At 45.7% G+C, this 22,336-nt stretch overlaps 1 protein-coding gene across 13 annotated transcripts in view; it reads left to right on the plus strand.

Moving 5' to 3' along the window:
* FAM178B (family with sequence similarity 178 member B) overlaps positions 1-22,336 on the plus strand; it is a 2,777,737-nt gene that overhangs the window by 1,622,665 nt on the left and 1,132,736 nt on the right. For 12 of the 13 annotated variants that reach the window (XM_078666947.1, XM_078666951.1, XM_078666950.1 and 9 more), the window contains one exon: positions 4,637-4,807. The exons of the other annotated variant lie outside the window; for it this stretch is intronic. In XM_078666947.1, the coding sequence (XP_078523073.1) occupies positions 4,637-4,807 (171 nt within the window). The remainder of the gene's footprint in view (positions 1-4,636; positions 4,808-22,336) is intronic. 13 annotated transcript variants of the gene reach the window in all.

Genomic DNA, 22,336 nt, shown 5'->3' on the forward strand with positions numbered 1-22,336 from the left:
TCATTTATGTATTTGGGTAAAGACAAGTCTGGCCTACAACATTTGGTGGTTAAATATTGAGTCTGCCGAGACATTGGGTATCAGAGCGCTTTACATGAGCACCAGTTTTGTTACAGAAGACCACATTCATTTTTGTTAGGCACAGAGAAAAACCCGGGACTCAAACCCGTTTCCCTAGGTCCAAGTTCAACCGCTCGAGCCATAAGGCTACATCCTCTCCCCTATATTGGGTCCTGATTTTGAATCACTAAGGGGCCCATTGGGATGGCTGGCAAATTGCCCCCGTAGGGCCGGCCCGCCGGGGCGATCTGCCCACCATCCATACAGCAAAGACCCCCCGCCATATTATGATGGCTGGGGGGTCCGCGGCGGACGGAAAAACCGTCCGCCGCTTTTCCGCCGGTCGACAAGTCGACCGGTGGAAAAAGTGCCTGCATATGGCATATTACAATGCTGGCGGTCGTATGTCTTTCAACGGTGGCAACGGGCATACAGTCTTTGCTTCAGGGGCCCATTGCGTGCCCCCAGGGTGAACGGGGGGTGCACTTGGGGGTTACCTATGATACCGCCCCTCATTGCCATGCACTACTGCCATGTAGTGCATGACAATGCTGTGCACAGTCCTTTTCCATTGCGGGCTGCTCTGCAGCCAGCAGATCCATCCGCAATGGAAAAGGCACAGGATGCGAGCGCATCCTAATGTGCAGGGCGGGACCACCGCAGCATCGGCGGGCAGTCCCGCACTCCATTACGGTGGCGAGTTGACATAGTCCGCCCGCCATCGTTATCCGCCCCTAAGAGGGAAGTTTGCAGTAAGGTTGATTATTATTTTCAATCGCCTTAATAGCCAGAATCAGAACTCTGTCACACTTTCGACCTTGTCAAATTTTCTAGAGAATTCGAATAGGGGGTATTACCTTATCATCGGAGGGGATTTTAACGTGTCTTATGAGCTAGTATATTTTATACAGCACATTGTTCAAGAAGAAGAGCTAGCAAGGGGTATAAAAAACAGCAGATTCCCACTCTTAGGATATGTTCGAAAGTTGAGCGGCAAGTTTTTTCATTCACCCTAACTTATGGTATATGGGCTTGCAATGGGCTGATGACCTCTGACTTAGATGCATCTTTCACTTTTGAAACGGCAAATACCCAAACCAAGATTATACTGTGGGTGATCGAGTTTTGTGGCCTAAGGCACATGATATGGTAGTCATAGACAGACCTGATAGTGATCACAATGCATTGGTTTTGGAGTTAATTGACATTCCTTGTCTGACCAATTGCACCGATGTACCGGATTTCCCTATAGTTACCACAAATAATGATAGGCAGATAAAATGGCTTTTGTACTATCGGATGGGAAGCTCTAGCTGGTATTTATGAGGAAGTAATTCTGATCTTAACCATGTTGGAGAAAATTAATTCCGACAATCCAATTATTATGACTAGCCTCTGCAGTGTAGTTAGGTCCAACCAGGGATATTTTTGTAGGCAATGTCAAAACGTCCCAGCTATGCGGACAGATGCGCCATAGTATAATGAAAACTGTAAGGTGGCAAGATTAGCTCTGATTTCAGTCGTGAAGAGTGGTAATAGCACTGCTATAGAAGAGGGTAGAAGGGCCTACAATAGAATTCAGTTGTATGCTAAGAAATGCTGGGAGGAAGATAACTGGTGCAAATTAGTTTGCGCGTCGAAAATGAAAGAGAGCGAGTTATTCTCGCACTTGTTGGTTAAAGGGGTAGCCCATACGCTTAAGGAAGAAGATTTCTTTATACAACCCCATGAATGGGAAGAGCATTTGACTAAATTATAGTCAAGGGGGGTGGGGAAGGGGGGATTTGGGACAGTGGAAGAAGTCCAGCATATGCCTCCAGACATAGAGGGAGGGGATATAGATAGTTTTACGCTGGAAGAAACTGTAGCCATGATTGGTAGTCTGGAAAGGGGCAAAGCACCAGGGCTTGTCAGAATCCCTGGAGATCTTTACTGTTCAGAGCCATCCATATGGGGCTATAGACGCAATGTAGTGGTTAACACTATTGCTTGTGGGGGTGGGGGATTCTAAGCACATGGAAGGGTGCTGAAATTATCACAATCTACAAGAAAGGGGTTAAAGGGAACCTTATAAACTATAGGCACATTAGCCTGATAGATACTGCACAGAACGTTTTTAGCAAACTACACTTAGCACAGACACAAACATGGATTGAGGAAAATAGGACATTGTGGCACTTGCAAGCTGGTTTTAGGGCATCCACAAGCACCTTTGACCAGGCGTTCTGCTTTTTATTGATCGTTTGGAAGACTGTTGTCATTGGGACTGTGCAGCTCTATGTTGTGTTTGTGGATTTTAAATTCACTTTTGATTCAATTCCTCAAGACAAATTGTGGGCTGCTCTGAGGGATGTGGGGATGCCCACAAGGCTGCTACGACTTATACTGCATTTGCATAAAGAAAATTATGCACAAGTTAGGTGGGGCAAGGGTGGTGATCTCACCCCAAAACATTATGTTTTAAGAGGAGTCTGCCAAGGCTGTGTTTTAGCCCCAAAAATATTTACTTTATATATGAACGGGTTAATCAATGCACTTTTTGATTGTGGTGGTGAGCCCTCCAAATCAGCGGGCAGACTAATTCCAGCACTACTTTTAGTTGATGATACACTGCTGAACTCCAAAACACCAATGGGCATGCAGAGTGAATTAAATACGTTCGCAAATGTTTGTGACACATTTGGTCTGGAGATCAATTGCCTGAAAACAAAATGTAGGACTCCCCCCCCCCCCAATCTTTCTTTTAAAGTGAAGCTGAGGCTGGGATTGAACATTCTTGTGCAGGTTAAGGTTTTTAATTATTTAGGGGTTGGATTGTCTAGTAACCTGTCATGGTCTGCCCAGATTCCAAAAAGTCGAATGCCATTGCAGCATGCAGTGGCAGTGATTGTTAAAAAACTACATTGGTCTGTGTTTCGCCCTATTTCTCACTCGCTTTTCCGCCCTGGTCGCAAGGCGACCGGGGCGGAAAAGCGACGGATGGTCTTTCCGTCCGCCACGGTCCCCCCCATACTAATATGGTCATTTGGGGGTCATTTAGGTGTGGATGGTGGGCGGATTGTCCCCGCCAGGCCGGCGGTGGCAATCGCCAGCCTGGCGGGGGCAATCCGCCTGCCATTCTAATGGGCCCCTTGATCTTTCAAGCTAGTGGGCTGGGTACTGCTCTATATGGGGCTGAACTGTGGGGTTTGGAACAGACATAGGTTTTTTGAGCTGGTTGAGAGTAAATTTATAAGATCTATATTAAATCTCCCATTAAATAAAAGATTGGTTCTGGTACACCTTGATCGAGAAGCATTACCCATATTGCTGCACTGAATGCTCTAGTGTTCTGGGTGAGGCTATGGACAAGCAAGACCCAGATTTCCTGTCAAAGAAGCTGTTGCCAAAGTACAGTATTTAGATAAAACAGCAGGGCGAATTGACTGGTTCAAGGAGATCAAACAATGATTGTACATACTAGTTTTGAGGGATCTTTTTTTATTTATTAAATATTAATTATTATATAATTATATATGTATATTAAAATATTATATTATTAATCCATGATTAAAGAAAAGGTACCGCTTCTAAAAGCGAGGTTTGGGGATTATATCCAGGGTTTCCTTCCTAATCCTCTAGCTCTTTAACTGAATGGTTCTTGGATATCAAATGTACTTTATTGTTGTAGCCATTTATGGAGCAGATAGAACCGTCATTTGCACGTGCACGTTATTTACAATTTAGGTATGGGAACTTGCCTGTGAATCTCAGCATTAGCGAATGCAAGCAGCCCATTTTAACCTCAATTTGTCCGGTGCGTATCCGTTCCCCTGAATCCATAGAATGTTATGTTTTTCATGCCCTGCTTGTGTAAAGACTAGAAAAAGGTGGGATAGTCCTGGTATGCCGGCGGGTGACTATTTCAAGCCTGTAGGGGCCATGTGAATTTTAAGATCTGATAATAAAGAATGGCTAGTGTTGTCTATATCAAGGTACTTGCTTTTTGCATGCGTATTAGGACTAAAATTTTAGCTACCCGCCAGAACTGCTCTTCCTATGGCTCTTAAGTAGTTTGGAAACTACTGCAATTGTCTTTTTATATAGCAGATTTGATATTAATGATGTAGTAAAATGTATTTTAATTTTTGTATAGAAGTTTTTATATTAATGATGCAGTAAAATGTTTCTTTTAGAATTGTATTTTTACGAGTATGTTTTTACTTAGTGATGTAAATGATCATAAATTGATCCAATAAATTACTTGATTACTTACTTACTTACATATATAGGTACACACATATGCTTTACCCGAGGGCAGGCAATGGAAGTTCTTATATACTTCAGTAGATGGCATGCAGTGGAATTTCTAATAGATATATTTTCCAGCAGAGGGCAGGCATTGGATGTTCTTTTATGTGTATACTCCAGCAGGTAGCATGCGATTGAAGTTCTGACAGGTGTGTTCCAACTAATATCATACACATAGAAGTTGTAGCAGGCATAATCTCCCAACAGATTGCCAGTGGTGTATGTCATGTGGTTCACAGGGATGCAGCGTGCATTATTATGGCTCTGTCGCCTCTTCTCTCCTCAGATTATTCCTACAGAGATATTCTGTGAGCGCGGAGGGGATTCCAAGCACCCATCCTGGGGAAGATGTCTTCAGAGAGCCCCATCTCCTCCAGTTTGACAATCCGAAGGGCTCCTTCGTCCCGGACACGACAGAACTGTCCAGCCGGAACATTCTGGAGCACATGCTTTTCAGGTGAGTCTTTGGAAGAATCTTCCTTGGCACCCGAGGATTCCGCCTATCTCACCTTCTGCTGGAGGTTTAGGTTTCAGGTTCAGGTTTCAAGTCTTTATTTCGATTAGATAAATCATAAAAGACACATTATAATACATTTATAAAATCAGTAAGTACAGGGGGAAGAATACAAAACATTAGTAAACAAGGGCTACATACAAATAAAGCAAGCCAAGTAAACCAAACGGTAATAATCCTTAAAAGAATCGATTATAAGGAAGTTAAAAAAAAAAGAATATTAAACATCTAAGGTGAGAAACCTGATTAACAAAAAAGTTAATAATTTCATAGCGAACCATGACAATCAATAGGACGCCATTTCATACATTAGGTGCAAAAGTGCAGACAGTACAATAGGATGTTTATGCAGTAATCTAAATATTTCATCTTATGAGGTAATATTGGGGGGCTCTTATAACTTTGACATGTATTTTGACCTGATAATCAAAGCCCACCCCAGATATTTGGCTAGGCTAACTACAAAGACCTCAGAGGTGTTAGTCTTTAGTGCTCAAATGGCATCTGCAGATTTTCTAAATGGTAGACGCTGAAACAGTGGTTTTAACCATTTGTTTCGCGGCGCCAAATAACTGGGGCAGGCAAAAAGAAAGTGACCCTCTGATTCCTTCTGACCCGGGCAGCCTTTACAGAGATCTGATGCACCCGTGGACCATTTATTTACAAAAGTGTTCAAAGGCAAAGCACCCACCCTGAACTGGTGGTAGAGTTTCTTGTCCAGCGGTTTGTTAATGACATCCCAGTAAGATTCACGGGACAGGTCTAGCTTGAAAGTAAGAAACCGGCCCGTGAGGCTGGTAAGGCTGGAAATCGAAACTCGATTTTGACGAAGAGACGCCCAGTACAAAGCTTTAAACTCTTGTTTGGAGGGAAAGGCATTGGAGGAGGGAGCTGTCCAGAGTTGTTCTAATCCCATATCTACCAGGATGTTTTTTACAGCCTGGAGCCATGGGATTTTTCCAGAACCACCAATTGACCTGACTTCTGCTAGTTCTTTCGCGAATAGGGACAGGTCAGGAGAAGTCCATATTCGCCTCCACAGGGCCACCAATCTAAATCTAGCCATCTCATTGATCGGGAGGCACCCCAGATCCAAACAAAGGGGAATTGATGGAGACGACTGTGGTAGACCTACCAGGTTCCGTAGAAACTTGCATTGGGTTTTAAAGAGATTTAGGAGATCCATATAGCCCCAAAGATCTGCGCCATATAAGATTGCAGTACTGATTTTGGCGTCATAGATCTTGAGGGCAGGGGTAACCCGCTTAGTGATGGATCTCTTTTGCTCTTTTATTAGACAGCCAGTTAACCGTGCTAGCTTAAGATGTTGTACGCCAATTTGATCTTTCCATCTCAAGCGGCTGTCAAGTGTGACCCCCAGGTAAGTCATGGTCTCGACTTGCTCAAGGTTAACTCCATTCAAGCTTACAGAGCTCCGAACAGGATTGTTTCTCGAGAAAACCATGAACTTTGTTTTGCCCACGTTCACCGCAAGGTTGTTAATGGCGCAAAACTCCTCGAAGCGGTCCAGTGCCCGCTGCAGGCCGCTACGTGTTCTAGAGAGGAGTAGGGTGTCATCGGCGAAGATGAACATTGGAAATCTCATCCCAGCCAACATTGGGGCATCAGTGGGGGTATCCATAAAAAATTTCACCACTTGATCAATGAATAGGAGGAAGAGTGTTGGTGCCAGGACGCACCCCTGACGGACACCTCTAGTTACGGGAAATGTTTCCGTCACTTGTCCCTGGCCTCCCCACCTCACCCTCGCATAATTATCCTCATGGAGTTTGATTATGAGGTCAAGTAGTTCTGATGGACAACCCAGGTTTCTCATAACTCCCCACAGTTTGTCCCTTGGCACTAGGTCGATGGCGGACTTCAGGTCAATGAATGCAGCAAAGATGGTACCGCCACCGAGCAAGACCACTTTCCAGTAGATCAGACAAAGTCTGAACACCTGGTCAATGGTACTTGTACCTGATCTGAAGCCCGCCTGCATAGGAGATAATATGTCCTCAGACTCAATCCAGCCCTGAACCCGTCCCAAGACCATACGGGCGATGATTTTTTGTATGGAATCAATGAGACTGATCGGGCGGTAGTTCCCTGGATTGGACCTGTCGCCTTTTTTAAATATTGGAATTATCTCGGCTCCCTTCCATGATTTTGGGATACTAGCTCCTTTAGCTAATGAGTTAGCAATCATGGTTATATAGGGGAGCCACACGGCTGAGTTTGATTTAAACAGGTCCGCTGGGATAAGATCCATGCCAGGAGCTTTCCCTCGCAAGGTCAAGCCCAGAGCCAGCTCGGCCTCTGATTCTGAAAAAATAAGTTTCTCCCCGAGGGTGTGTAACGGGGGTGCCTTTCCCACGATTTGTAAATGTTTGGGATTTTCAGCTCTGAATTGGGCAGAATAGAAAGTTACCCACTCTTCCGGGGGTACATGATTTGCCGGGGTGCACGAGACAGGATCCTTCCCCCACTTGACTAGATCCCAGAACTTTTTTGGATTGTTCGAAGTGGAGGCATCCAAAAGATCCGACCAGAACCTGTCCTCCCACTCCCGTTTAGATTCCCACTGGGTTTTTCTATAACGTAACCTAGCCACTTTAACTGCGCCCATATCACGAGATTTGATAGTTTTAATGAGATCTGAATGGGCCTCCCTGCATTTTTTGTTATACCATTTCTGGTGGTGGGAGTTGGCTTTGGTGGGAGCACTCCGACAAGGGAGAGAGAGTAGGGACTTTAGATGGTCTAAACAGCTAGTGTGGAGATTAATAACATTATTTGCCAATTCCGGACTTCCTCCCAACAGGTCAATTTTTAACATTTCATTGCACACATTATTAGCCACTGTGTTAACATTGACCCATAAGGTTTCGTCCTCCACAACCCTGAACCATTTCAACCTCCTCCTATCATTAGTTAGCAAAACATCCCCTGTTTGTGAAATGGTGGACTCCACTAGTCTCTTTATATCTGGCAATTTCAATAGGATCGACAGGGGGTTATGGTCACTTTCTGGGCGCTGAATTACTACCATGTCCACTAATAGGGGCCAGTATTCCAATTTTAACAGAACATAGTCAATGCGGCTACGCCTTAGGCCATTGTCAAAAGTACAGTTGGCTCCTTTGTCCGATCTTGTGCGGCCATTGCAAGCCCGGAGTCCCCTATTTAGACAAAGAGCCATCCAGTTCACTGCCGCCTCGGTCGCTTTGACCGGTTTATCAACCATCAAATCAGGAATGTCCCAAGCAGCATCCTCGGCCGAACCCCAATTGTCCCCTATATCATACAATGGCTCAATGGTGCAGTTTAAATCTCCTGCTAAGAGGGTAACATTCCCACTACCCATTTTAGCAAGCTTGTGATCTATGACATTCAACAACGGGGGGCTACGACCACCGGGCATACCCCTAGCATATATGTTGAAAATAAGCAAATCCCGTTGGGTAGCCTTGCTCAGTTTAATTATAAGGAGATCCGGGTTCTGGACAGGTAGCTCTATTGGATAAAGACCCATTGACTGCTTCACCCATATCAATAAGCCACCTGAGGCACGCCCTTTGCCCCCTTTAATCGCGGGTTTAAAGAAATTAACATAGCCCAGCTTGAAGACTGGTTCAGATGCCCAGGTTTCTTGGAGTAGTAGAATGTCAAATTTGTCCACAAACTCCATCCAATCTTCAGAAAACATACGGGCCTTAATCCCTGCGATATTCCAGGATAGTATTTTCAAGTTGTCTAAGACAGAAACCGCAGGGGAGTGTTGTAAAGTAGAGACTGCAGTAAGTACCTGATTGCACCCTCTAACCCTCCTATTCTCCATGAGCCCAAGATTATCCATAGAATCCCCACTCGTCATAGCCTCTGAATCGGGTTTGGTTGCTGGTAAAATAGACTCCCTTGTGGCTAGACCTCCCCTAACTGCATCTAGGTTATCGATTAGGTGCGGAGTGTCCCTACTCCACCTTATCGGCTCATGACCAACTACTTCAGCAGGGGAAGACTCACAGGATGTTGTATGAAGTCAATCTATGGCCTCAAGGTCGGAGAGGGGGCCAAAGTGGTTGAAAAGGAATGGGCGTTGGCGGTCAAGGGGAGTTATTTCCAAAGGGTATCTTGTAACTGGGGGCTGGCCAAAGTTGGAATATGGTTGAATGGGTCTTTGCCTATGAGGATAAAAATACGATAGGCCCAGTGTTTGGACATCCCCCTGTCTAGCAAACCTAGGTTCTCTTCGAATGGTATCTACGACCCATGGGTCCTTAAACGAGATCAAGATACAATCTCCCTCCAAATCCTTAGTGCCATGGCCCACCCAGTCCACTCTCCTTACAAGTAAAATTTCAGTGGGTGAGGAGGGGGGTAGGGGTCGGTTTTTATTTAACCAGAAAATTACTTTATTACGGAGGTCCCCATACGACTCCATACTGCCAGGTTTTAATGGAGCAACACCTGTTAAAACTATTGTATGTCGTGTTGCTTCGACCGGAAGATCGGCACGGGGAGTGGTAAACCTTCTATGACTCCCCTCCCTTTGGTTAGTGTTACTGCGCTGGCCAGTTATATCTCCGTGTAGTGGGAGACGGGGGGAGCAGGATTGGGTTTTACTTGTAGGGGTGGCCTAGTTCTTTGAGGCCTAGAAGAGTTGTGTTTATCAGTAACCTTCATATTAGATGCCTGTATTAGGGTACTCGCGGATGACTTAGAGGATATAGCTTTTGGCTTCCCACCCCCTATGGTCATATTGGTGTCTAACCCTGGTGTTTTGTTATGGGCAATGATGGCCACAGGGATATTACTTGTGCCTGAGATCTTCGGGGCTGTTAGTGTTTTGCTAACTCCTATATGACTAGTGCCAGTTAGTTTTTGTAACATGGCCTGGTTTGAGTTAACTACTGCCTCCATGCTGTCTATTTTCGAGGTCATTAACCTTGTCCGCTTCAGGACGGGTAGTAATAAGGTTTTAAACATGGCCTCCATTTTTACTAACAGGATTTCATCACTGTTAAGGCACATAGGGCAGGGGTTCGAAGAGCCCAAGGCGGTGAGGGAGGGGCACAACACATTAGAAAATACAGGGGGAATTTGTGTGTCTAAAAGATGCTCAGGGCCCAGGCTCACTTTATCTGTAATATCTTTTGTTTTTGGGATCTTACGTTCTCTCCCCCCCGAAAGTCTTGAATCTTGTTTTCTCTTTCTAGAAGTACCGTCTATACTTAGGGGATCTATGGTTGCAACGATGTTAGAGGCGTTAAGGGGTAAGTAACCAGATATCTGACTAGGGTCAAGTCCCCCGCTAGTCTGTAGGTCATCCCCCTGGCTAGTTTCTGAGTCATCCATGCTGTACGCATCTTCCTCCAAGATACGAGCAGTTGGGCTCTCCCCCACACTTTCCAAATGGACGATGACATCCGTGGAAGAAGTTTGGACACAATTAAAAGCGGCATGTGCTACGGGGCTGGTGATGGTGGCTAATCCACCCAGCGATGATCGCTTACCACTAATAAGGTCAAGCGAGAGTCTTTTTTCAACCATGGCAATTTCCTTCTCCAATATCCCCGAGGCCCGTGTGATGAAAGCGTCAAGTGGGCCTGATACGACTCCCTTAGTAGTTTGGATTTGAACTGTGCGTTCTTTACCTGACCTTAAAGGCATTGTGGGATGTAAGTGGAATACAAGTCCACACAGTTACTTTTTAGTCCGTCCCCACAGTACCAAGAAGCAAGAGATTGTAAGGTAAGGTGGACCGCCTACCTTAGGTGCTTCCTAACGGCCAGGGGGGTGGGCCCGGGCCGGACTCTGCCGTACTCGAACGGCCTCAAACGGCCCGCTCTTAGCCCGGTCTTCACCCCGGGCTGCGTCCCGCGCTGCGGGAGTCGGAGGCTTTGATAAAGGGGGCGTGTGAGGTGGGGGGCGGGCCAGCGGGGAGAGCGGACCGGATGCTGGAGAGCGGTCTCGCAGGGACTCCTGGTTGTTGGAGTCCCCGCACGCTCGCAGCCCTGCCGAGCCTCACGCCCGGAACCGCCTTACTGCTCCTGACCTGCTGCTGGTGAGCCCCACGCACTCCTGGACGCTGCGGCACCCGCGGAGCGGGTGCGGCGAGGTGTGGGTCGGTATGAAGAGCGCCTGGGTATGAAGAGCGCCTCCTGTGCAAAACCGCCTCCGTGAACGAAAGACTGTGTCCCAACAAGGGAAGGTGAGAGATGATTTTAATGTCCTCAGGTGGGCGGGGGGCGGGCCAGCGGGGAGAGCGGACCGGATGCTGGAGAGCGGTCTCGCAGGGACTCCTGGTTGTTGGAGTCCCCGCACGCTCGCAGCCCCGCCGAGCCTCACGCCCAGAACCGCCTTACTGCTCCTGACCTGCTGCTGGTGAGCCCCACGCACTCCTGGACGCTGCGGCACCCGCGGAGCGGGTGCGGCGAGGTGTGGGTCGGTATGAAGAGCGCCTGGGTATGAAGAGCGCCTCCTGTGCAAAACCGCCTCCGTGAACGAAAGACTGTGGAGGTTTAGTAAATCGTATAAAAATCAGGGAACCATCTGGCCAGAAAGCATCTCAATGTCACTTTTGAATATGAGAGGTTATTCTATTGTCGCGCATGCACTTTTCTGTGACGCAATTGTGCGATTTAAGGAGTATTAAAAGACCAGCAAAATAACCTTGCTAATCGTGTTGTTTTCAGCTTAGACGATAGGTGTCTAGTTTAATTGAAATCAGAGCAGTGCACTCCCGGTTATTCATTGTGATATAATTGTCCTTGGCTTTTCCAGGGCACTGAGAAGCGGGATGTAGTTTGTTGTGATAGAATAGGTTTGACTGTAGCAGCATCATTCCAAAGTGCAATAAGGAAGCTCAGCTACTTTCCAGCACTCAAACTACTACTTCTACATCTACCAGGGATGTTAGTTTGGATTATATAAAGTGCTTTATTTGTTCAAATGTTGTAGTTGGTTGCTACCCGGGTTTGGTCATCTTAACTGCTTTTGTGTATTAACATTGAAAACGTATCTTTGATCCTTTGCTAAGATTTCGTATGTGGTTGGACCATGACCTCGCTATAGAATGAATAAATAATTAAGAGGGATAAAAGAGCAGAGGAAGGGCGAAGGCTAAAGCTCATATTATTCTTGGGTGTGTCCTTATAACTATTTTATAACTATTTCATGTCAGGAGTAGAGGCCAAGGATAATGCTATTTTCCTTCTTCGTTTTATTAACATTTCAAAACACAGAATGCCTTTAAAGCCATACAAATAAACTACTTTTCCCATGAACACTAGGGAAAAACTATACTTTTTTATAGTCCATCTTTATATTTCCATATCCAAGTCTTTACAGCGTCCACTGTCACTTCCTGCTCTCCCTCTTTCTTCACTACTCAGCACCCAGTTGTGGTTTTATGCTTTGATCCGTTGTGTGGTGTTTTCTATGCTGTGCTAGCGCATGGTAGTCAAGTCAAGTCAAGTCAAAGAATTTATATAGCGCACTACATACCCAGAGGGTCTCAAGGCGCTTAGGGAGGGGAGGAGGATTACTTGTCAAATATCCACGTTTTAAGTTGCTTTCTGAATGCCAGGTGGTTCTGGGTAAGGCGAAGGTAAGTGGGGAGTGAGTTCCATGTTTTAGCAGCCAGGTATGAGAAGGACCTGCCTCCCATGGTGGTCTTGTTGATGCGAGGTATAGTGGCGAGGGCTTGGTTGGAGGAACGTAGTTGGCGGGAGGGGGTGTAGAAGGACAGACGTGAGTTGAGGCATTCTGGTCCGATGTCGTAGAGTGATTTGTGTGCGTGGGTTAGCAGTCGGAAAGTGATCCTCTTATTGACGGGTAGCCAGTGGAGGTCTTTCAGGTGACCAGAGATGTGTTCGTTGCGTGGGATGTCTAATATGATCCTGGCTGAGGCGTTCTGGATTCGTTGGAGTTTCTTCTGGAGTTTAGCGGTAGTACCTGCGTATAGGGTGTTTCCGTAGTCCAGTCGGCTCGTGACCAGAGCATGGGTGACTGTTTTTCTGGTTTCGGTGGGGATCCAGCGAAATGTTTTTTTGAGCATGCGAAGAATGTTGAAGCAGGATGAGGATACGGCGTTGACTTGTCTGTTCATTGAAAGTGAAGAATCCAGGATAACGCCTAGGTTCCGTGCGTGGTCTGTTGGGATGGGTGCTTTTCCAAGGGCTTCCGGCCACCAAGAGTCGTCCCATGCGGAGGGGGATGTACCTAAGATGAGGACTTCTGTTTTATCTGAGTTCAGTTTCAGACGGCTGTGTTTCATCCATTCGGCAACTTCTTTCATTCCTTCGTGTAGGTTAGTTTTGGCGGTGCTGGGGTCATTGGTGAGAGAAAGGATCAGTTGAGTGTCATCCGCGTAAGAGATGATGTTGAGGTTGTGTTGGCGGGCGATGGCCGCGAGGGGGCTCATGTATACGTTGAAGAGGGTAGGACTGAGTGAGGACCCTTGGGGTACGCCACAGATGACTTCGGTGGCCTCGGACTTGAATGGTGGAAGGCGGACTTTCTGGGTTCTTCCGGTGAGGAACGAGGTGATCCATTCAAGTGCTTTTCCTTGGATTCCGATGTTTCTGAGGCGTTGTAAAAGGGTGGAGTGGCAGACTGTGTCGAAGGCTGCAGAGAGGTCGAGGAGGATGAGGGCGACTGTGTCTCCATTGTCCAGTAGAGTTCGAATGTCGTCTGTTGCTGCGATGAGGGCGGTCTCAGTGCTGTGTTTTGCTCGGAAGCCAGATTGTGAGGAGTCGAGGGATTTGTTGGCTTCGAGGAAAGCGGCGAGCTGGTTGTTGACATGGTAGGGATTTAGAATTGTATATATCAGTGGCGAAGCTGTGGGGGAGGACCACCCCAGGCGGCATGAGTTATGGGGGTGGAGGCCGCCCCCCTCTTCCCTCACTCTTACTTGTCGCCGTTGCGGCCGCATGAATCTCCAGCATCCCCCGCTCTTTGATCAGGCCACCGAGGGCGGCAAACACAGGGGCCGCCACAGGCGTCCTAAGGCCTCGCTATGCCACTAGTTTATATTGATCACGCTGACATGCGTTTTATACCCCTAGATCCTCATAGTAGCTGGGGGGGAGGACCACCCCAGGCGGCATGAGTTATGAGGGTGGCGGCCACTCCCCTGTTCCCTCACTCTTACTTGTCGCCGTTGCAGCCACATGAATCTCCAGCATCCCCCGCTCTTCGATCAGGCCACTGAGGGCGGCAAACACAGGGGCCGCCACAGGCGTCCTAAGGCCTAGCTACGCCACTAGTTTATATTGATCACGCTGACATGCGTTTTATACCCCTAGATCCTCATAGTCGCCGGACCGCTCCAGGGCTCCTAAAGCGACTTAATCCATGGTTTTGGCCGCGGTGCAGTCCTTCGCCCCTAGGGGGCACTCTGGGAAGGCGAGACACTCTGGCTTCAAAGTGCGTGTCTGCAGCATTACAATTCAGACGCTCGCCGACCAAACCTGAAGTAGCCTCGAGCCTTGTCCCTGCTGCTCAAGGGTGATGCCTTGCGAGCTGTTAGGTCCTTAGGGCTAGATGTAGGTAAAAAGGTTTGACCGATTCTAAAATATCGAATTTTACCGATTCGGTATTTAAGAATCGGTAAAACCTATGTAGGTAATTATTCTTTTTTTTTTACCAAATCGTTAAGATTCGGTAATTACCGAATCGGTATTTACCGATTCGGTAATTGCCATTCATTCCTACGGGCCTGGAGGCCCATAGGAATGAATGTCAATTACCGAATCGGTAAATACCGATTCAGTATAATTGTGAAATAGTCAAGGGTGGCAGGGTGTCACTTTGACACCCTGTTGCACCCCTGATTAGTGCTTGTGTGCCACATGGCACAGGTGTAAATGCACATATTTGCATTTACATAGGAATTCGTTATTTACCACCAACTAATAGTTGGTGGTAAATAACGAATCCTTAAAGCCCTGTAGCACTGTTTACAGTGCTACCTACATTTCAAAATACAGATTCGGTAAAATTACCGATTCGGTAAAATTACTGAACCTGTATTTTTTCATGCCCTACATCTGAGTATCCAAATACCGGTCAGTAACGGCAGAAAATCGGTATTTTCGGCCGTTACCGACCAGTATTTGGATACCTACATCTGGCCCATAGTTCTTTACATTTTTGGTAATTAACTCCCAATGAGGGGTCTGTATTGTGCTCAGCATGTGTACGCTCTCCAGGGTCTGTATTGGTTTACAAGGCCCGTGAAGACCTGTGTGTGGGGGCACTGTTTCTGGGCAGCTGATTAGCTCTATGGAATAAACACAAGCATGAAGTGTCCCCAGGGCTTGCACCAAGGTGATTGTGTGCCTCTGGCACACCCATACTTACATGGGCTCCCTCCCAGCACCATAAAAAAGCACGACTGCAGGCTTGGAGCATTAGCAGGGCCTCCCGAGCCCTGAGAACCAGCCTTAGACCTACAATTTACCCCAGGGGCTTATAGCTCACATGTAACTAGGGGTCTGACTCAAGGCGCACAGCAATTCCCTCTAAATTTCTGCACTAGATGGCCCAATTGTTGTATGAGGAGGAGGATTCACTGGCCTAACACCAATGGGATGAATAATTCTATGAGGCAGTTGATACTTCAATATATAGGGCAAACAATGACCTAATGACTCTATGGAACAACTCCTCAGTGACAAAATTGTGCAGGAGTGCACAAAGATTGTCCCTACCCCAGGGAAATCACCAAAGGATGCCCCAGAGGAGGGGTCCCCACCTCTCCCAAGAGAAACAGTGAGGAGGGGGTGGATTTGGACGTGTTTGTGCATCAAACACGCATTTCTCGCAAAGGGTTCCCTCCAGGATCCCTACAACGAACCTCCCCGGCCTGACAATCCACACCCTCATGAGAGCGATTCCCCTGGGGAATCATACGATGAGGTGGGCTCATCTAGGTCATGGTGCCTGGCTGCAGCGCAGGCCCATGAGAAGGAAATTCGACCTGCTGGACCCGGACAGCATAGTCCACCTCAAGTCAGCAAAGTGGATCCCAGCGAATAAGGTAGCAAAATATGTCACCGCAAGGCTGAGAAAACCCCTTGAGAAGGAGGCCTGTAATCGACTTAAGGCAGAATGTCCTAGCCCCTACTTGGATGGGAAAGTGACCATCAACCCAGACATAGATGGCAAGATGGCCATGTTTTTGGAAAAATTCGTAAAGGACCTGAAAAAGGGCATTTATAGGTCCTGGCGGGTGTGCCAGTACAAACTCTTGGATGCCATTGGTCCTATGACCAAGGTACTAGATATGGCTGAAGAGGCCAAGGTGTCAGGATCCCTGATTGCGCTGGACATCCTTTCCAGCTGGGCGCAATGCGCTATATGCTTTATAGGAGATGCCACCTGTGACCTAGTGATGGAGCGTTGCTGCTCCCTTCTCATTAAAGTTGACCCCAGTCTGGGGGACCTAACCTCCTTGGAGGCGGGCACAGTGACTCCGGGAGGATTATTTGGGGAGTCATTTGTGAAGGAGCGTGGGAAGTTCATAGCGACGTGTACGTAACTCAACAATGCTCAGTTGAACATCAAACGGGTCTTCCCCCCGAGTTTTTTAGGGGGCCGGGCGTGGCAGGGGCCGCTCGACCAGTTGGCCCTCCTACCCTTACTCCAGGGGACAAGAACCCGGGCGCAGCCGGTAACAGGCTAACCTGCACTTCAATACGTTCAAAACGACTAGAGGACAATGTTCCCATGGAAGTTACAAAGCACAGGTAACCTACAATGCTGGAAATGGTAAGTGTCCTTCCTTATGCCTAGATGCAAGGGGGGGTGGCTGGCTCTGTTCCTTCCAGCATGGGCTTCCACTACGTCAAATGCGTGGGCCCTGCAGACGGTGTATGGTTTCCACATTGAATTTTACTGTTCCCCTTGTCAAGTTGCTTACCCTTGGCCCATTGGGTGTGCGGTGCAGAGTTTAAGGAGGAGGAGGACGTTTTGGCCCTCCTACGAACGTAAGTTGATGTTGCATTCCAATGGTTTTCTGAGCAACCTGTTTCTAGTCAACAAGTCCGATGGGGGCCGCAGGCCTATGATAAATCTCAGAGACTTCAATGAGTGGCTGGTATACCACCAATTCAAGATGGAATGTATTCATCTCCTCAGCAACGTGCTGCTCCCATTTGATTGGATTCTTATGCCTGGATCTGAGGGACGCATACCTTATGGTTCTAATTTTCCCCCCAGATCTGCGGTTTCTGCAGTTCATATGGTGCTCACAGACCTTCGAGTTCCTCTCTCTACACTCCAGTCTATCATCGACCCCTTGTTTCTTCGTGAAGGTCCTCCAGCCAGTGATAGAGTTCATCCACGCGCAGGGGATCTGTCTAATAATCTACCTGGATGACATGCTCATCCTGGCCCAATGTCCCAAGAAACTGATAGCGCACCTCCAAACAGCGATAAACCTGTTACAGGGTTTGGGGTTTGTTATCAAAGAAAATAAATCCCTTCTCTGCCTAAATCAGAGGGCGACCTTCCTGGGTTTCATTATAGATTCCACTGAGTCGATTCTGATTCTCCCATCGCGGAAGATCACAAGGATCAGACACGAGCTCAGGAAAACACTAGCCAAGCAATACACATCTCTCAGACAAATCGCCCATCTGGTGGGGCTTCTCTCCTTTTCGATTCAAGCAATTTTTCCTGCCCATTATCGGGCCTTGCAGCGGCTGAAGGTGCATCATCTGCGAAAGGGCATAACATACTCTCAGTTGGTTCCGCTGACAGACGAGGCCAGGGTAGAGATAACACGGTGGCTGTCTCATCTGGAAGCAAGGACAGGGAGGGCAGTCTTCAGAGCCTCTCCCGACCTGGTGATAGAGTCAGATGCAAGCACGTCTGGCTGGGGCACCCAGTGTGGGGATTTCTTTACAGGAAGAAGTTGGTCACCTCTAGAGCAACGCTTGCATATAAACTATCTGGAACTTCTGGTGGGGTCCTTTGCGGTCCAATATTGGACAAAAGATCGCGTTCAATTCTCTGTTCTCTTAAAAATGGACAATGTCTGAGCAGTGAGATCTATCAATCACCTAGGGGGCACCAGGTCACAAGCCTGGTGAATTTGACAAAATACTTTTGGGATTTATGCCTGGAGAACCAGGTATAGGTTACGGCAGAGTACTTCCTGGGCCAGGCGAAACAAGTAGTGGACTGGCACTCCTGTTACCTTTGAGACTCGAGTGTGTGGAAGCTGGACCCTTGGGTCTTCCAAAGGTTGGCCGACAGGTTGGGCCCGATTTTGGTCTACCTCTTTGCCTCATGCCTCGATCACCTTCTACCATGATTCTTCAGCTGGAGGCCGGACCCTCTAGCGGAGTAGACAGATGCGATACTCCATGACTGGAGTCAGGAGAAGGATTATGCATTTCCACCCTTCTTGATGATCACCTGGGCGTCTGCTCAAGTCCGCAGACAGTCGGCAGAGGTGGTCATCATAACAACCATGTGGAAGTCTCAAGTGTGGGTTCCGGTTCTACTTGAACTCTCTTAGGCTTCTTCAATCCGACTCCCCTCACTTTCCTCACATTCTGCTCAGTCCGGATTGTAAGCCTAACCAACTGGTGGTGAAGGGGTCCTTGCAGCTCATGGCATGGCAGATTCCAGGCAATGCTGAACGCTCCCAGGTCGTTCGAGCCATGGGGAGTTCCTCCTATCCAGAGCGTGGGCAGAGAGCACAATGAAAGGTAACTGCTCGGCTTGGGCGAGATGAATGTATTGGTGCCTACGGCAGGGTGCAAATCCCGTGGGTGCTGTTGTAGTTTAGATCCTCAACTTCCTGTCTGGGTTAGCAGAGGATGGACTGGCATAATCACTCAAATAATGCTTTTCCCTCAGCAATTTCGGTTGGTCATGCCCCTATTGATGGGGCCACGGTTGGCGAGCATCCTTTAGTTTATTGACTTCTCAGAGGGATTCTTCTTTTGCTGCTGCCGGGAACTGTTCTATGCGGTGCTTTAGGATGTGAATCTGGTTCTCAACTTGTTCTTGTCCTGGCAACTGAATCGTATTTTGACTCAGAATGAGATGTCTGCTAAGTTAGCAATGCGCTAGCAATGTTGCTATGCCTGGTCTTGTGCAGGAAAGTCTCGGATGTGAGGGCCTTGTATAGGTGTATCACTACATATCATGAGTGAGTAAATGTACGAGTGACTATATAGAACTGTTGATCAATGAGTGGATGTGTATATAGATGGTGGAATTATTGAATTGGTTGTTGTAACTGGTATGGGTATCTCCATTTTTTTGAAAATTTTAGTTTCTATTTTTGAATATGTGTTTCAAGGGTTACATTACAGTGAAAAGAGGTCTGTCACTCTGTCACAAGGATGGTGTCATCAGTGATGTCATGACTGATGTCACTGACCATGTCATGAGTGATGTAATATGTGACGTCATCAGCAGTGCATTGCACGCGCAAGTTATAGTGAGTCCAACTAACTATAACGTGGGAATTTCAATGGTTTTATGCGAGTAACATTTCCAGCTAACTATAACTGGTGTCAAACCTATGGTTTTTTCAGTGAATTTCATAGGTTTTGTAAATGCTATTTCCTAACTATAACCTGTGTATAACCTATGGTTTTTTCAGTGAATTTCATAGGTTTTTTAAATGCTACTTCCTAACTATAACGTGTTTAAAACCTATGGTTTTTTCAGTGAATATATATATATATATATATATATATATATATATATATATATATATATATATATAAAATTTCTATGGCAAAATGAAACCCCTCATTTTGTTCCTTTTCAAATTAAATGTATTAAGTGTTCCCACTTTATTCCAATCAAGATGACTTCAGGTGTGCCATACTTTTGTCATAAGTAAGACTGTTAGCGTTCTAGTTGTTCTTTAGAACACTCTGGGACATTCTGTCATTGGGCTATAGTTGGGCTACATCTGGCTGATATTTGGGCTACATTTGGGCTCTTTTGTCTCTGGTGGCCATCTTGGGAGACTGCATATCAGAATTCTTTTAATGAAATATAAGAGGATTTGAGAAGTCACTCAAAATGTGCCCTAATTTTTCTTTCTTCAGCACTAATCATAATTTCTATGGCAAAATGAACCCCCTCATTTTGTTCCTTTGCAAATTAAATGTTTTAATACACCTATACATCCTGTTACACACCGACAGTCATCCAAAAGATACTCTCACACATATTCACACATGCAAATAAACTATTGAACATCCATTTATTTGCATATACAGCTATACACACACAACCACCTTACTTCTATGGAAACTTACACATACTTACTCTCTTAAACAATCACTTATAGAAACACATACTTATCTAAACAGGAACTCTTACAATCTCTTTCTCTCACATATACTCACCTTTATACATCAACATTCACATATATTAGATTAAAACATATGTAGTTACTGATAAAGACACTAGTGAGACAGTCATTCACTCACTAACACACACATATACACACTCTTCCACCCATACAGTCCTGCACATATGCTGTCTTCAAAACACATACAAAGAGAGAGTAAGTCATTCATGCATCTATGTGTTAAGTAATACCCCCACCAAACCATACAAACACTCATACTGATACTAACAAAAACATCTAATAACCCATATACATACACATGTAGCTACTCACCAACCCATGCAACCACTTATACACAAAGTGAAACACTAATACATATATTTAAATATTTAAACATTACTCTCTAATATATGTATTCACTAAGATACACTTAATAAACCAGTTAACCAATCAATTTTTTTTAAAAAAACATCCAAGTAAACACTTATTTAAACATTTATTCTTCCATCAACTTTTACATAGACATATATAACACATATTTATTTTTTAAAAAGACACACATTCACTGGATGGTGTCATCAGTGATGTCATGACTGATGTCACTGACCATGTCATGAGTGATGTAATATGTGACGTCATCAGCAGTGCATTGCACGCGCAAGTTATAGTGAGTCCAACTAACTATAACGTGGGAATTTCAATGGTTTTATGCGAGTAAAATTTCCAGCTAACTATAACTGGTGTCAAACCTATGGTTTTTTCAGTGAATATATATATATATATATATATATATATATATATATATATATCCACAAAAGGGTCCAAACGTAAAGACGCACACTAACAGCGGGTGCTCAGAGCAAGGGTCGAACCCAGACCCGTGTTTCATTTACTTGCTTCCAAAGGACGCGGCACTCAAGGGAAGTTCAGATGTTCAAAAGATTTTAATTGAAACAAGCTCAACCGACGCGTTTCAGCCTCCACGGCTTTGATCACGGTAGGTGAGTCCCTTCTTTGTTGCACATTTTATACCCCCACATGATCTTAGAGTGTTGCATTGTGGGTATCGTAGTGCACAAATTCAGAGAATGTTCGTGTCAATTAAAAAAGGAAAAAGTACATGATGTTTGTACACAGAGTGACATGTCAAATTAAGTTCAAAGTGTTTGGATATAGTATCCTATTCGCTAATCAAACAATCAAAACATCAAAGAATCACAATTTTCAAAATTTTCAAAATTTTTCAAAATTTTCGTCCATCATGAAGTGATAGTATAGTACACTATTCAATTGTACATTGGCATCTTAATATTCTCTATAGGGTAAAGAGACAACAGAAAGTACTAGGATATAAGAGCGAGGCAAGTGGCAGTAAGTTTGAACCCCAGAAAGATAAAGAGGAAAAAGGCAAGAAAAGAAAGAAAAAAGAGAGAAAAAAGGAAGAGAAAGGAAGAAAGGAAGGAAAAGAAGAAAGGGAGGAAAAGAAGAAAGAAAAAGGGAAAAGGGGGTTATGGACATTATTTTGGCTTGTCAGAACAAACTTATCATTTTAGATGATTAGAATATTTCATATCTAAATTTCTTAGAATGTTATATCATTGTCTATTCAAGGTGAGCAGCAAGTTCCTCATCAAAGTTCATCCCTCTCAGCATCTTTGTTTTCAACCAGATGATATATCGGGATTCTAATTGGCGTAGTTCCCTTTTTCGATTTCCACCACGTTCTTTGGGCAAGATGGTGTCAATCCCATAGTATTGCAGGGCCCGCCAGTCACCGTTTTGGCATGCAATCATGTGTTTAGCAGTAGCATAGGCAATGTCTTTATTCTTCACTGCCCGAATATGTTCTAGAATGCGCTTCTTTAAGGGGCAGATTGTACTGCCAATGTATTTCTGACCACATTTGCATTCTATAACATACACAACATACTGCGTTGTGCATGTTATCTTCTGTTTCACTTGTAGTGTATTGCCACTGGGTTCCAGAATTGATTTCATATTTTTGCCAATCTTACAAGCCTTGCAAGAATTACACTTGGTGAAGCCTTTTCGTTGTTCTTCTAGCCAATTCGCCTGTTCTTTTACCTCAAAGTGGCTGCTTACAAGAATGTCTCTCAAAGATCTTGTTTTCTTGT

This window comes from Lissotriton helveticus, chromosome 11 (genome assembly GCF_964261635.1).
Source record: "Lissotriton helveticus chromosome 11, aLisHel1.1, whole genome shotgun sequence".
Lineage (NCBI taxonomy): Eukaryota > Metazoa > Chordata > Amphibia > Caudata > Salamandridae > Lissotriton > Lissotriton helveticus.